Source organism: Microtus ochrogaster, unplaced genomic scaffold (assembly GCF_000317375.1).
Source record: "Microtus ochrogaster isolate Prairie Vole_2 unplaced genomic scaffold, MicOch1.0 UNK5, whole genome shotgun sequence".
Classification (NCBI taxonomy): domain Eukaryota; kingdom Metazoa; phylum Chordata; class Mammalia; order Rodentia; family Cricetidae; genus Microtus; species Microtus ochrogaster.
In genome coordinates this window covers 1796795-1811450 of record NW_004949103.1, presented here as the reverse complement: position 1 = coordinate 1811450, position 14656 = coordinate 1796795, and the positions used below count along the sequence as shown (strand labels likewise).

Sequence of the window (14656 nt, the reverse complement as noted above, 5' to 3'; positions counted from 1 at the left end):
ATTTAACATTTACATTAATAATTAATGTTAATTAGAATAAAATTTATAACAAAGAGTTATGAAGGTCAGCGAGGGACTTAGTGGTGGACAGTTGAGATTTGGCAGGAAGAAGAGGACATGAGAGGGAAACACATTATTATATGAATGTGCATGCATGTGTCTGTGTGTGTGTGTGTGTGAGTGTGTGTGTGTGTGTGTGTGTGCATGTGCTTGTGCATGCCCATGTAACTGAGGAATAATAAATACAATTCTTAAAAATAATAAGATAGAGAGCAACCAGGGAAAACTCCCAATGTCAATCTCTGGTCTCCACAACCAGGTCATACCTGTATATTCATACACACACATACAAACACACACACACACACACACACACGACTGTGGTACACACAGAAAGGTACAAGGAAGGTACTTGAGGAATCTGGGGCAGGCTGGTGACTTTGAGTCGGCAAAGAGCCCTGTGGGAGCCATTTCTAAGAGGAGCTGGGAAGAAGAGCAGGGCTTCCCTGGGAGAGAAACCAGTGTGCAAGACACAGCCATGCTACCCAGAAAGTGCAGGATAAGCAGAACGTGTTGTGACATTCAGCTGCCCAGTAGGGACAGGAATGCCCAGGGACACTGAGGCTGGAGCCAGGCCTCAAGGCTGCTAGCCATTTGGCACTACTAGATTGCTGTTCAAAGGTTTTGCTCTTGATTGTGGGGTGACAATAGAGCACTTGGAAAATGAGTGGTAAGTGTTGTATGGACCACAATTCCTAAGACAGAAAGGCATACACCTGCACCCAGAGGTCTTTATCATACTGCCACCATACTGTCCTTGGCTCATCCAGTAACAGCAGTGCCCAAGGAGAGACACAGACAATTCTTGGGAGGTGGAATTGCCAAGACTCACTGAGGAAACAAGGTGGTGATATTTTGTTTGTGTTCTAACAAATGAAACTTGCCTGAGTGTAGAGCGAGCCACGAGTTAGCCATAGAGGCTGGGCAGTGGTGGCACACACCTTTAATCCCAGCACTTGGGAGGCAAAGGCAGATGAATGTCTGTGAGTTCAAGGCCACCTTGGGCTACAATAGATGGATCCAGTCTCAAAGAGAAACAGAAGCAGTGGTGGTTCACACTTTTAGTTCCGATACTTGGGAATCACGTGCCTTCAATCCCAGCACTTGGGAGGTGGAGACAGGAGTGAAATGGCTGGGTGGAAAGAGGAGTATAAGGCGGGAGAAGACAGGAGCTCGGGATTCACTCTGAGGTTTCCTAGATAGGGCAGACAGTCTGAGGACTTGTAGAGACAGGATACCCTTTGGTCTGAGGATTTCCTAGAGGTTCTTAACTAGTTCTTAACTTGTGGCTGGCTGCTCTGATTCTCTGATCTTTCAGCTTTCACCCCCTACTATCTGACTCCAGGTTTTTTATTATTAAAACCAATTAGAATTCACACTACAGAACCAACCATGAATGTACCAGCTTCTTGCTTGAGTAGCAGTAGACCGCGGTACTGCTTAACACAGCAAGCATGGAAAAAAAACACCGAGATCATCAGAATTGTCAGTTATTGGTAAAAGATTAGAGAGTGTGACACATTTACCCCAGGGTGCCATCAGTACTCCTAAAGACCCCTGCTGACCTTTTCTTTCCTTCCAGCCTTTTCCTCAGCCCCGTGCTCAGCCATTTCCAAACACCAAAGCTTTCAGAATTTATGTCACCGTTCACAGCCTCAGCATCCTACAGCGCTGTTCTGTCCTGTTATGCTGCTGAAACCATCCATCTTTCAAGACTGATCCCCGGCACCTTCTCTATAAAAGCATGGCCTGACATCAGGGAGCATATTGGGGGCCCCTTTGGACTTTTACCACGGAACAGCAGCTAGCACCTCATCCTGCCTAGGGTAGGCAGATGACCCTTTTAGCACGATGTTGGCTCCCTAGGCTGACCAAGCCAGAGCTCCAGCCCTCATGGCCACCTCTGGATGTAACAGGAGTCCCTCCCAGGTGGCCCGTCCCGCTCCATGAACACACCCCTGCCCAGGCCTCTGAAACCAAGCATGCTTGGACACATTTTATCCTTTCACAAGTTAGAGTGTGTCACTGTTTATTTTCCCAGCTGTCCAGGAATCAGACATGACATGACACCTCATGAGTGAGGAGGTGGGGTTTTCCAGTTGTGCAGGTCGGGACTGCTAAGTGGCAGGAAGCAGATTAAGTACCAAAAGTTCCCCTCCATGGCCCAGCCATGCTGGTGAGAACTCCAGCAGGAAACAAGACTCAACGTGTCCTGGGATGTGAGAATGTGCGAAGGACAGCCCAGAGGAGGGGACAGCTAGAGTCACTCAGGACCACAGTGTCCACACACCCTGTGGCTGGCATGCTCTTTTATGTCTGTCACCAGGGTCCTAGTTAGCGCCCACTTCTGGACACCCAGGTTGGAAGAAGCGTCACCTCTACTCGTCTCTCCTGCAGCACTCAGTGCCTGTGTCGGGGCTGCGTGGGACAGCATGGCTCCTGAACATGTGTGTTTTATGTTGTGGGGGCTACAGTGAGTGTCTTTACCGAGAAGACTGGTCAGGTTCCTGTGAGACAAGGCCACGGTGGGGAAACCTTTATTCCAGGGCTTTGGCCATCAGGGGGCGCTCTTCTCTCTGAGAGTTAGGAAAACGACGGTGAGGAAAAAGGAGACTTACACTTCACATGTATTTACAAACGGCACTACTGAGCGAGTCTGTCTTTGAGGCGGTCTGTGTGATACATACAAAGGAGCAGGGACGAAGGGAAACGGATGGGCTCCTGCCTCTGAGGAACGCAGAGGACTGAAAGCACAGAGGCCTGCACAGTGGGGGTGTAAGGCGGAGGCGATCCTCTTCAGAGGGACCGTAAAACTAAACTCTGCATATATGTCTTCTTATGTGTAAGGAAGCGATACTTTTTAATAAAATAAAAACTTCTGTGGAACTTGAAAGATATCATTGAGGCAACTAAGGGGGTGATTTGGAAGGGCACAGTACACAGAGCACTAGTCGGGGGCACCCTGTCAGGTCGACATTCATTCCCCAGAAAAGATCCATCACAATAACGGCAAAACATCACAGTCCCACTGCCTCTAGGACATGGGCCTGGCTCCCCTGCCTCAGCCCGCCTGCATCCTGTTCATGCTCTGAGGAGGTCTCACGCTTACCACCCCTGCTGTGTCAGGGTCTGGCACTGGCGAGCCTTTCACCCGCCTCCTGGATACATCTTTGCCCAAGTGCCTAGCACAGACGTGGGCACACCACACACCAGGGCACTGGGAAGGTGCTGGGCTGGCTGAATGCTCCGGCCCATCTCCTACGATAGCTGGCTGCGGCATTGCCCTGATCTCAGGTTGTGGAGGGAAGGAGCGAGTCAAGCTGGCACCTGGCCCTAAACTACAGGGGAAGCATCCTTGCTGCAGAAGGTACCATGCCTGCTGGATGCTCCTCGGGGCCTGGCCCCACCCCGCCTCCCTCAGGCACCCCGCCTGCCTCACTGACACAGAGAAGCAGAGGAAAAGTGCAGGAGGGGGATCTGGGAGAGGGGCAGTGGGGTCCTTCGGCTCTGCCCCCCAACAGGCTCCTGGAAAGACGCTGGCGGCTGTCAGAAGAGCAGGGCTTTCTTCTTGAGGTCATTCCTCTTCCACAGGGCCAGGCGGTCAAACTCTTCGATGCTCATCCCAAACACTTCTTGGAATTCCTCAGGTGACAGGTGTCTCTTCAGACAAGGGAAAACAGGGACAGTCAGTGAGTGGTGCTTGAAACTGGACTTAAGAAAAAGTTGCCTACATTCTGAGAAACATTGGCTTTTCACCTGGACCTCTGTTGTAAAGGCAGTGCAGAGGCCTGGCCCCTTTGCATTCTGTGCCTGTCCTTTGGGTCCAGTTCCTACTTAGTTCTGTGCACAGGCTTAACCATGCAAGGTACCCAGCCTATCTATGACCCTTGAGGACGATCAGTGCAAAGATAAGAGCCGAGGCTTCTAGGCCAGTGTTTACTGTGTCCCGCTCCAGACAGAAAAGGCGCCTGAATGTCTCCAGTCCTTGTTCTTAGCCTAGAGTTACCTTGGATTCCAGGAATAACAGAGACTCACAAACACATCCCCATGATAAAATCACACAGTCTCCCAACCCCAAAATTGCCTCACGGGAACTTTCTTGTCCCTCAAGTGAGAAGGACTTCTGACCACCTGGCAGAACCAGAAGTAACACAGTGACCAAGCAGGCCACTGCTGGACCAGGACTGAGCACGTCCGCTCCCCTCTCATCCTGGCCCGGTTCTCCAGCTGCTCCAGATCTACAGCTAGATCACGTCAGTGCCTGGGATGGCTGGAAGGCTTGCTCTTCATCTTCCCAAGGCAGCTGCAAATTGACCTTTGTCTCATTCCACCGCTGAGAGGTCATGCTAGGGCCAGCGGCCAAGCCTGGCCCATCATGACTGCAGGCTCTGCAGCTTTTGCCCTAGAAATCTGCGTACAGCTTTGCAGCAGCAAGCCTGCCAGGCCAGCTCCCTGTGTCTCTTCCGTGGAGCAGGGCTGCCACTGAGGATGAGTGACCCTGTTGGCATGTGCAGGGCTTCTTTGCAGAGAAAGAAACAAAGCCCAGAGGGCAGTCTTGGTAGGGATACACAGGGACTGGCAAGGGGCTGCCATAGCACCCTTGACTACCGATTCCCACGGACAAAAGTTCCCTGTGGCCAAGTTCAGTAGCCATGCCCTGCAACAGGACTCCTGCCTGCTCGGAGCCTTTGGGCTGTAGACTCCTATAGGCTGACTCATTGACCGCTTTCTTTAATTGGGATCACGACTATTAAGACAGTGTATTCTGTTCTACTCCAATCTCCCAGCTGAGAAAGCCAAGGGGGATGTGCTGGCTAGTCTTATGTCAGCATAACACAAGCTGAAGTCATCTGAGAGAAGGGACCTCTATTAAGAAAATCCACCGGGTGGTGGTGGCACATGCCTTTAATCCCAGCACTCGGGAGGCAGAGGCAGGCAGATCTGAAACCTACAGAACATTTTCTTAATTAGTGATCGATGGGGGAGGGCCCAGCCCATTGTGGGTGGTGTCATCTCTGGACTGGTGGTCCTGGGTTCTACAAGAAAGCTGGTTGAGCAAGCCATGGTGAACAATTCAATATGCAACTCTCCTCCATGGCCTCCATAGCTCCTGCCTCCAGGTTCCTGCCCTGCTTGAGTTCCTGTCCTGACTTCCTCTGATGATAAACAGTGAATGGAAGTGTAAGCCAGATAAACCCTCTTCTCCCCCAAGTTGCTTTTAGTCACGGTGTTCCATCGCAGCAACAAAGCCCCTACCTAAGACAGGTGACCATGCAGCAAGAAGTCAAGCTGGGCCCAGGCCATGGCACAAACTCTCCCTCGCCTTGGCTCTGACATGTGGTGCCATGTCATTCTGAGTCACTGAGCCCGACTCCTGAGTTGGGGTGTGTGGGCCTAAAAAATGTCAGCACCTCCGTGGGGCTTCTGAGAGGAAGTCTGAACACCTGCACCATGGCCCCCCCTCCTGATGTTTTGGGGATTGGGTGGGTAGAGTCAGAGCTGGTCAGCATTTAGTATTAGGACCAGCTGTGACTGTATGCATGGGTTCTGGCTTTGCTCATGGTGGTCCCCAATAGTAAGAACAATCCTGATAGATCCCCATATTATAATGTGGGCTGTCCCTTGAGCACTCCTGGCCCGTTATTCTCACAGCCGCCTCACACACCAGGCTGAGGAGTCACTTCTCAGGCAAGTTTGGAGGTGCACACCTGTAAGGCTACCATTTGGGAAGTGTAGGCCGAGGGTCAGGAATTTAATGTCATCCTCTAGTTCAAGGCCAGTCTGGGTCGAGACCCCGTTTCACTACCCACACACCCTTCTAAGAAAATAGAGGAAAAGAAAAAAAAACACTTCATGTTCCTTGAGGCACACTCAAGTGACCTAAGATAATCCCCTAGGCCCCTCTCTTCCCCTCAGCTCAGCAGGGAGAAAGGAGGGAAGCTGGAGATAGGATAGGGTAGCAAAAAAGCAAGAGGAAGTAGGCCTGGCTAGGACAGTCTCCAGCCAACTTCCTTCCCCAGCAGGACCTCTTGACTGTTATGGGAAAGAAGGGGGCAGGTCCTCAACAAAGTAATGGAGTGAGGGATAACAGCTCTCCTGCCCAAAGCAGACACCCAGAACAGAGATAGGGACTCCCACGGTCCTCAAGTGCCCACCTTCACTGCATTCGTCCCAAGGGTCAAACGCAGAAACAAGCCAACTTTTGACAGTGGGAAAATAAGATGCAGTGCAGTATCATTAAACCCAGAATAACATGAAGCTATAGGCCTCAAAACCATCAGGCCAAGTGCGAAGAGCCAAACGTACCGCACATGGCATGACTCCGCAGAATGAAATGTCCAGAGCAGGCCTGGAAGAAACAGAAGTGGATTGCTGGGGGCGGGGTGTGGATGAGAGGGATGGGTGCCTTGACTGATGAAGGGCGTGGGGGTTTCCTTTCTGGGGATGAAAACATTCTGGACCCAGATGGCGATGATGGTTGTGAAACTGGAAGGGTGCAGATGCATGAGTTGCATACTTCAAAATGCTAAAAGCAGCGAATTTTGCCACAATTAAAGAAATGTTGGCAAAAAAGAGTGCAGTTTCCACCACTTTAAAGCAAAGACACCAAAGGTCGTTGTAATGATCAAGAGCGAAAAATGATGAGAGATGGGTGTGGGGACACACGTGGGTAATCTCAGCATTTGGTAAACTGAGGCAGAAGGATCAGGAGTTTAAGGCCAGCCTTGGCTACATAGCAAGTTCAAGGACAGGCTGCACTCTAGGGGATCTTGTCTCAGAATGGGCTAGAGAATGCTGTAATCTCTGAAAAGCATAAAAACCAAATCTTGTTACTGAAATTGTGTTGGGGGTGATCTAGAAGACAGGCCTGGAGTCACACACATGCACACAGCCATGTTCACAGCCTCCACCAAGCCAGAGGTGGAAAGGAAACATGTGCCTGGTGAGATCAGGGTGACTTGATGGGCTAAGAAGGTCACTTCTAGACCACCAAGACGTAGAAGATTCTGTGTTGTCTTACCAGAGCGCTTTGAGGCCTGCTCCCACTCTTCTGACTTACTGGAGGAGGCTCTCAGAGAGGCCAAGGGCACTAAGAGGAAAGGGTGCCTGGTGGGGTGGGATGAGACCAGTTTAAGAGGATCACCAGAGGTGGAAGTGTTGGGGAGGTGGCTTGAGGTTTTGGTCCCTGGTTTTGTTGGTTGTTGTTTGAGACAAGGCCTCACTGTGCAATCCAGGCAAGAATTGAGCTTACTATGTAGTAAAGACTCGCTTCAAACTCCTGTCATATTCTGTGGGATGCTCCCTGGACAGCCCAGGAGAGCTGGTTACAAGTGAGAGCATGGAAGGGGCACACATATGATGGCTGGTATTGAGAAGGTGCATTGACTGGAGTGGTGAGGGTGGCAAGACAGCTGGCAGGGAAAGACCTGAGGCCAGTGGCCCTTGCCCACCACATCCCCAGTTCCTGAGGTATTTGCTCATCTTGGAGGGGACTAGGATTTGATTGCCCAAGTTCTGTTGAGTTCCAGAGTGTGGGTAAGAATCAGAAGAGTTAGTGCCTGGCAGAGGATCTATTGTGTGTCTCCTGGTCTAGGGCCTCTGGTTCTCTAAGTGCCCTCCCATGGAGGAAGAACTATGAGGTATAGCTAACTACAGGGACCCATAGAGCCGTTTTAGCTCAGCTTTTCCCTGGCCCCTGGCTCCTCAGGTGCTGCCAGTGCCAAGGACTCCAAGCTTCTTCCATAGCTACAAGAAGGGAGACCCTCTTGGTGCCTTCCAGAGAGCGGGCCAGTCTCACTTCTGGGGGATATCGTTGTGTGGTAGGAAGTCCTAGGGCCTTCAGCATCTTTCTCCCTGGGTCACCAGCAACATCTCCAATTTCTCTAGGCCTTGACTCAAATGTCAGCTCTTCCTGAGGTGAGGGTGCCTGAATTGTGGTACCCAAGAGGGCCCCAAGGCCACACAGAGTCCCCTGCATCAAAGTCCAGCTAACCTGGTTGACTCAGCTCCAGAAGGGCACTAGGTCTCTGCTCCTCAGGGGGACACATGTGTGACTGTTGTCCTCTAGCGCCCCTTCTGTCACCTGCCTCTGTCACCAGCTCCACAGTGAGCTCCCTGGCAGCTGGCATCCACCAGAGCCCCTGCCCAAGTCTATCTGTCCTCTCGCACAGCCCTCAAGTGCTTCTCCGCCTGGATCAGGAAGAGCCTGGGGGCCTGACCTGAGGGCTCTGAACCTCTCATGGTCACCCTTGGCCATCAGGGTTCAAGGTGCTCTCTGTCCTCATCATACTGAATGGACAAGTTTGAGCAGGGAAAGCACACGTGAACCTCGGGGTCCTCGCTTCCTAGGTGGAGTCACCCTGGGATTATTGCACCAACAAACACACACAGTTAGCCTAAGGGTATGTGAGGACCAGCAGGGAAAACCCAGACCCTCTGCAGTACCCTCTTCCTAGTCAGCAGACCCTGGGGGCCCACAGAAAGAACTCAGAACCCCAACCCAGGAGCCACCCACCATTGAGTGGTACATCAACGTGGCCACATAACCTTAGCTGCAGACAGGAGCCCCTCCAGCACCTCACCCGCCTTTCTTGATATATACATTGTATATACCAATTCTTCCAAGCCCCAGGGCTGGGGGTTTGATCAAACATCGGCTATATGTTACTGTAAAGGTGTTGGGGAGGCATGGTTATCATCCAGTTACTGTCTATGAGAAAATGGTTGCCCTAGAAAATGTGGTTGGGGCTCAGCCAACGTGTTGAAAGCTGTAAGAACCAAAGGAGAGGAAGTAAGCTCAGCCTCTTGAGTTGCCACATCTCAGAAGTCCCAGGCCCAGGATTTGTGAAGCTCTCCTCTGAGCATGTGCTTTGGCATGTGTTCCGCACCTGCACATGTATGTTTGTATATGTCTGTGTGTTTGTGTGCATGTATATGAATGCATGTTTCTAAGGTATATGTGTCAATCTTTATAATTGTGAGAAAATATAATGAGAAAAACAAGTTGAAGACAGGTTTGTTTGGCAATTCATCTACATACTGTAATTGATCTAGAAGATCGGCTAGCAGAGCGGCTACAAGTGCTGAATCCCATCTCCGCCTCTTGGGTACCATGGCCCTGGAAGCCATCTGGGTGCCTCGTGATGTTGTGAAAGAAGTGTTAAAATATGCCATGTGCTTGGAATGCAGCCGACCACACAGAAGGGACAGCAGCATTATCTGCCATGCTTAGCCATGTTCATGCTGTCTACGTCTGCCAATCAGGGCACTACGAAAGCACTTTTCTCCCCCAGCTGACTACACAGCCCTCGGTCCATGTACAGGGTCGTATACAACACTACTTCTTCCTGTTTCCGGAAATCATCATTTTGGACCACATCCATGGCCCTTCTCCATGGCAATCTAGGTATATGCAGGGGTATCACTCAGTTTAGAGGATGGGAGGCACACAGGTGGCCACCTGCTGCTTAGCACTGTAGATGCTCAATTAAGTATCTCTGCGCCTTCATTTAAATGCTTACAACTGTCCAGCTGTGAGTGGCAACACTGTCCTAAGGGCCCTTCAGGAAGCCAGCCTTCCTGTGACTTCTTGGCCAGATGGGGGCAGAATCCCATGGACTGGCACAGAAAAGGTCTGTGTCAAATCTCAGGGGAGAAGCAGGTGTTGAGCTGAGTATATAGTGAGTGAGCCTTCTTTACCTGAAAGACAACTCAGTTACTGTCTGAGTCATGTGAGAGAGATTTGTGGAAGCTTGTCCGCTCTGAAGAGATAGCAATGGGGACTTCCAGAAGGCGTTTCCCCTTCCCATTCCTCTTTTTGGCTTTATGGATCTTTACAAGTTATAATTTGGTTTCAGTTATAAAACTAAAGCTCTCTCCCATGGGGTGGGAGTGGGGGGAGTCTGTTACTGTAAGAGAACCCCACCATACCCCTTCCAGGGCCACATCCCTGTCCCCAAGCTGATGAGGAAGAAAAGACAGATGTGCCCGCCCCACTCTGGTAACTGCTCCAATTCCTGGGGCTGGCTGAGCTTGAAGGGGAAGATAGCTAAGAGTCATACTCTTGGGTGTGTTCACCTGGATATGAAAGGTTTAATCCCCTCCTTAGGCTACAGTTGGCTTCAGCAAACACACAAGCAAAGCAGAAGTCACCTGAGACACACCCCAGCCCTACAGGGAACAGGGAGCCCTGGCAGGCTCTCAAGAGACTGGAAGAGCTACTACTGATGTCATCTGAGCTCCGAGCATCATCTAAGGGTGAAGAATTTAGTCCAAGAACCCTCAGTAACTTACCCACAAGAACACACCTTTTAAGGAGCCAAGACACAAAGCAAATAGGATCCCTATAGGCTGACCCTGATCCTGACCCATGAACTGCCAATGACCAGCTGCACTCCTTTATACAGTTAGCAGTACTCTTGGCCATGACCCCATCACCAACAAGCCCAGCTTCAGCCAGAGAGCAAGACGTCCCACTGTGGACCATTGAAGCCAATGTCATAACTGATACCCAGGCAAGAACTCGTGAAGCCCACTCTCCAAGACCATAGGCAGAAACCTGCCCTTTAGTGTCCTCTAGGCTCTCCGTACCCTGCCAATCTCATACAGCTTCCTAACTAACCTAGCTGTTGGCCCTTCCCATGAATGATATGCCCATCAAAATACACAAAAATGTTCCCAGGGCCTTTCTTGTTTGCAGTGAGCTCTGGCTCCAGGTTCCTTGGCTGGTATGATGGATATGTACCATGTGGACTGGCTGCTCTGAGTGACTACTTATTGGCGATCTTGCTGTGTTTTGCTATGCTGTCTTGTCCCCTCCCTGACCCTCCCTGCAGTGGACACTTGCTACCTGCCTGTTGCCTAGCAGCCTCTTTCCATCTCAGATGGCAGGTCTCAGTTTCTTCCAGGAACAACCTGGGTCTCCCCAGCTCAGGTGACACCAGCTGCCCCCTTAACTCCAGGTAAGCTGGTTGCTCAGGCCATGATATGCCCTGGGTAGAACTGGTTGGGTTAAGAGTGGGGTGGAGCAATGACCACCCAGAGGTTCAGTGCGGGTTGTATGAAGACAGATGAGAGAGAGATGGAGCTTAAGCTCTGATGGGAGCCGGTGTAGAAGGAGCACAGCCACTGGATATGCAAATACTCTCAGTCCCAGATCCAGCCATACCCAAAAGGGCCCTTCAGTCACGTGAATTCATTGCTTTCCAGTGTAAGTCACTATGGGTCAAGTACCAGTTGGTCGAAGGGGACACCACCTCCCCATGCAGCAGCCAGGTCACCTCATCTCTTTTCTGCTGCCCCCTCCCTGTGCGGAGGAACTACTGTTTGCCAGGGCCCGGGGAAAGGGCTCCAAAAAACCTCAGACTACACAATGACATGCTTAAGCCACTCTGGGTTTTCATCATAAGTAGAGATGAAGGCTCAAGGGCACATGACTGGCCAGCCGAGGAAAGCCAGTACGCCGCTACAATACTGTCCCTGCCAGGGTCACATCCCACAGGCTCTACACAGCCACCTTACTCACACTGCCCTGTGCTGTCACCACGGTGGCACCATCTCCTGGTGTTTACATGTGTGGGATCCTGATCTCGTGGCGGAGCTCTATAGAGTCTCAACAGATACCTCCCTACCTTGCCTTACCTCCAGCCTCGTCCGGTCCACATCTTTGGGCAGTTTCACCCGGATTCGGTTGGTTACGATGAGGGAGTCATATGGGTATATCTGCCGGGAAGACACCACAGGGTTATCTCAGAGGCAAGAACCCCTGGGCCGGCCAAAAGGCAAACTAGGATACATACATGTGTGGGTTGTGTACATGCACATCTCATAGAGAAAATGCAACAAAAAGGAACTTTTAACCTGGGCAGGTACAGCGCAGTAGGTGAGGTCAGTAGTGCAGGAGGCCCCTTACCTTGTACTCTGTAAGAAAAGAGCAGAGACCACAGGACTGGTTTAGGAACAAAACATCCATGCCCGGGATGGGAACAATCTTCTTCCTGGGCAGCCCCCACCCCCAGTTAGCTGGCCTATGCTTGGTCTTTGGTCTCCTGAACAGACTTCATGGGTCTTTCTCTGTTCTTGGACTTCAAGTTAGGGGCCAAAGGTCTCCCACAGAATACTGAGAGCAGGAGGCATGGCCAGGAGGCTGGAGGCCATACTGGAAGCTAGGTAGAGGCACTGTGCTCCTAGGCTGGGAGGTGTCTTTCCTGGTGTTCTGGGTTACTCTGAGAAAGACACCTATCTCAGTTTACCCAGCCGTGCAGTGGGTTCTCGAGGGAAAACTTTCTGAGGGGTGTTGTGGAGTCTGACATCTTTACCAATATGCATCCCATCACTCCAGTCCCTCCCCCATTTTTTTTAACAAGGTCTCACTGAATCTAGGCTAGCTTTGAACTTACTATATAACTGAGGGTGACCTTGAACTCCTGATTCCCCTGACTTCCTATCCCAAGTGCTGGGATTACAGTATGCACCATCCCGTGTGGTTTATGTGGGGCTGGGGATAAAACCCAGCGTTGATGTGTGTGAGGCAAGCACTCTACCACCCCAGCCACACCCTAGTCCCTCCTCATCATACTTTGTTTATTATTATAAGCCGCCAAGCACTCTACACTCCCTCTGATAACATTTTTCTTTAGACTTAAGGTATCATCTTATAGAAGTTAAAGCGGTGCAGATGGCAGGAGCTCCATAGACACGGGAAGGGCCTCGAGAATCTTGGCTTCAAACCACTCTGGAAGGAAGATGCCTGTATGAGGCAGGCCCTTGGTCCTCCCACTTGGAACTCTGAAGTCCTGGATCTGAGGCTGGGGACTGGGACAAGCACTTTAAGGGCAAGCTGTGATGCCCTGGCGCTGCCATCTGTATATGAACTGGTATTCAAGAGCAGGGTTCTGCCAGCATTCCAGAGGGTAACAAGGAGGTGAGCATGGCCAGGTGCATGGCCTTGCTCAGAGTTGGGAGAGGAGCCATTACTGGCTGCCACATGACCTGGACCACTTGCACACATACCAGCAGACTCAGCGGACAAAGACCAGAAACGGGGTTTGACCTACGCTGTTCAGCTCAGACCCTGGAAGCTGCTTGCTTGGGACTCTGGGCCCTACTCCAAGAGATTCATAGAACCTAAAGAGCCGTGACAGACCCCTGCAGCACAGGATAAGAGAGCTGAAGGATCAACAGGGATCCCCAGGGGATCCTTCGTCCATGGTGCAGAGCCTTCTGCCAGCAGGTCCCGGAGGGATAGTCTCGGAATGAGACTGGTAGACATGTACTAGTGATTCTGGCCTAGCCAGAGACCCACAGGGGTCCCCACTGTGTGTACCTCGCGTGCCCCAGCTGGCATCCGGGTCTGCTCCACAAGGGGCCAGGTTGGCATTCTGGAAGAGAGAAAGAGAGAGAGAGGCCGGCAAGAGGCAGGTTGCAGGGGGCAGGCAGCAGGGGTCTCAGAGACATCCCCAGTGCTTCCTGGGTCCTCACACTGCTGGAGGAGAAGGGTGTTTGGCAGGTTAGGTGACAGACATATGGAAAAGGTGAGCTTTGGAAGGAGAGTACCCATGCTCTAGGGAGACCCAAGAGTCATCACAATCCCACAGTGCCTACAAGACAGTGAAGGGGCACTTGCTGGCCACTTCTTCCTGGGGGCTATGCATTATCCATACTCCATTCCCAGAGTCCCCAGTGCCGTGCCTAGCTACACAGCCCAGACTGCCAATGTCCATGCCCCTCAAATCTCCAAGACAAGAGGGGCCTCTGCCTCTCTGCAGAAACCATAGGCATTCCCACAACTCCAGGATCATCAAGGATTCTGGTGTTCAGAAGTCCCTGGTACCCTGGACAAAGTGGCCTTGTTCTGACATTAATACCCAAGAAGTGACATTCTTGGGGGTAGGGGCTGTTACCTGCTGTCATTAATAAACTGTCATGTAAGCGGCATTGTGGTCATTGAAGCTCTTTCTTTCTCTTCCGTCCACTTGGAAAATGCATCTGTACACGCTACCTCTGTCTATAGAGGTCCGCCACTGTAGGGTGCACCACCTGCAGCACCGCAGCACTGCAGCACTGCAGCACCTATGTCTTGTTTGACTCCTGCCCTACCATACCTGCCATCTTTACCAAAACTGTGGGCTGAGCTGAGCTCCCTTAAGAATGCCTGACATTACCCCAGGCCCCAGCTCAGTCCAGGGGTTGAAACAGGGTCAGGGCTGCTGGGCTCAGGGATTGCATTTCAACAGAGCACTGCAGGTAGAGGCACCGTGAACTCCACCTACAGATACAGTTACAAGAGAAGCTGCTTCTGATGGCCCTTACGGCTGACGACAAGCTGGGGGGCAAGCTGGGAGCGGGCTAACATCCCAGAGGATGTGGAAGTAGAGGGACCCTGCACGCTAAAATCCTTCATCTGAAACAGAGAAACAGAGGCCCAGAGATATGACATTACCTTCTTCCTGCCTCAGAGCTGGATCCAGCAGGCTATAACTGGTGAGAGGGTGAGTGTGGGTAACAGAGGGTTGGAGCAGGCCTTTATTTAAAATCTCGATATGTGGCTTATCATGGACTTTTGGACATGGATTTGGATATTCTCTCTCTCTCTCTC

The 14656-nt window shown here is 51.4% G+C and overlaps 1 protein-coding gene across 20 annotated transcripts in view; it reads right to left on the bottom strand.

The window, feature by feature from the left end:
* Positions 1-1396: 1396 nt before the first annotated feature.
* The window catches only part of Ablim2 (actin binding LIM protein family member 2), a 124667-nt gene continuing 111407 nt past the window's right edge, over positions 1397-14656 (bottom strand). For 13 of the 20 annotated variants that reach the window (XM_026788625.1, XM_013353298.2, XM_026788630.1 and 10 more), the window contains 4 exons: positions 13385-13439; positions 11972-11979; positions 11701-11781; positions 1397-3720 (listed from right to left, as the gene is read on the bottom strand). In XM_026788625.1, the coding sequence (XP_026644426.1) occupies positions 3607-3720; positions 11701-11781; positions 11972-11979; positions 13385-13439 (258 nt within the window). In that variant the 3' untranslated portion in view covers positions 1397-3606. The remainder of the gene's footprint in view (positions 3721-11700; positions 11782-11971; positions 11980-13384; positions 13440-14656) is intronic. The other 7 variants (XM_026788629.1, XM_026788631.1, XM_005365929.2 and 4 more) reach the window with 1 other exon arrangement.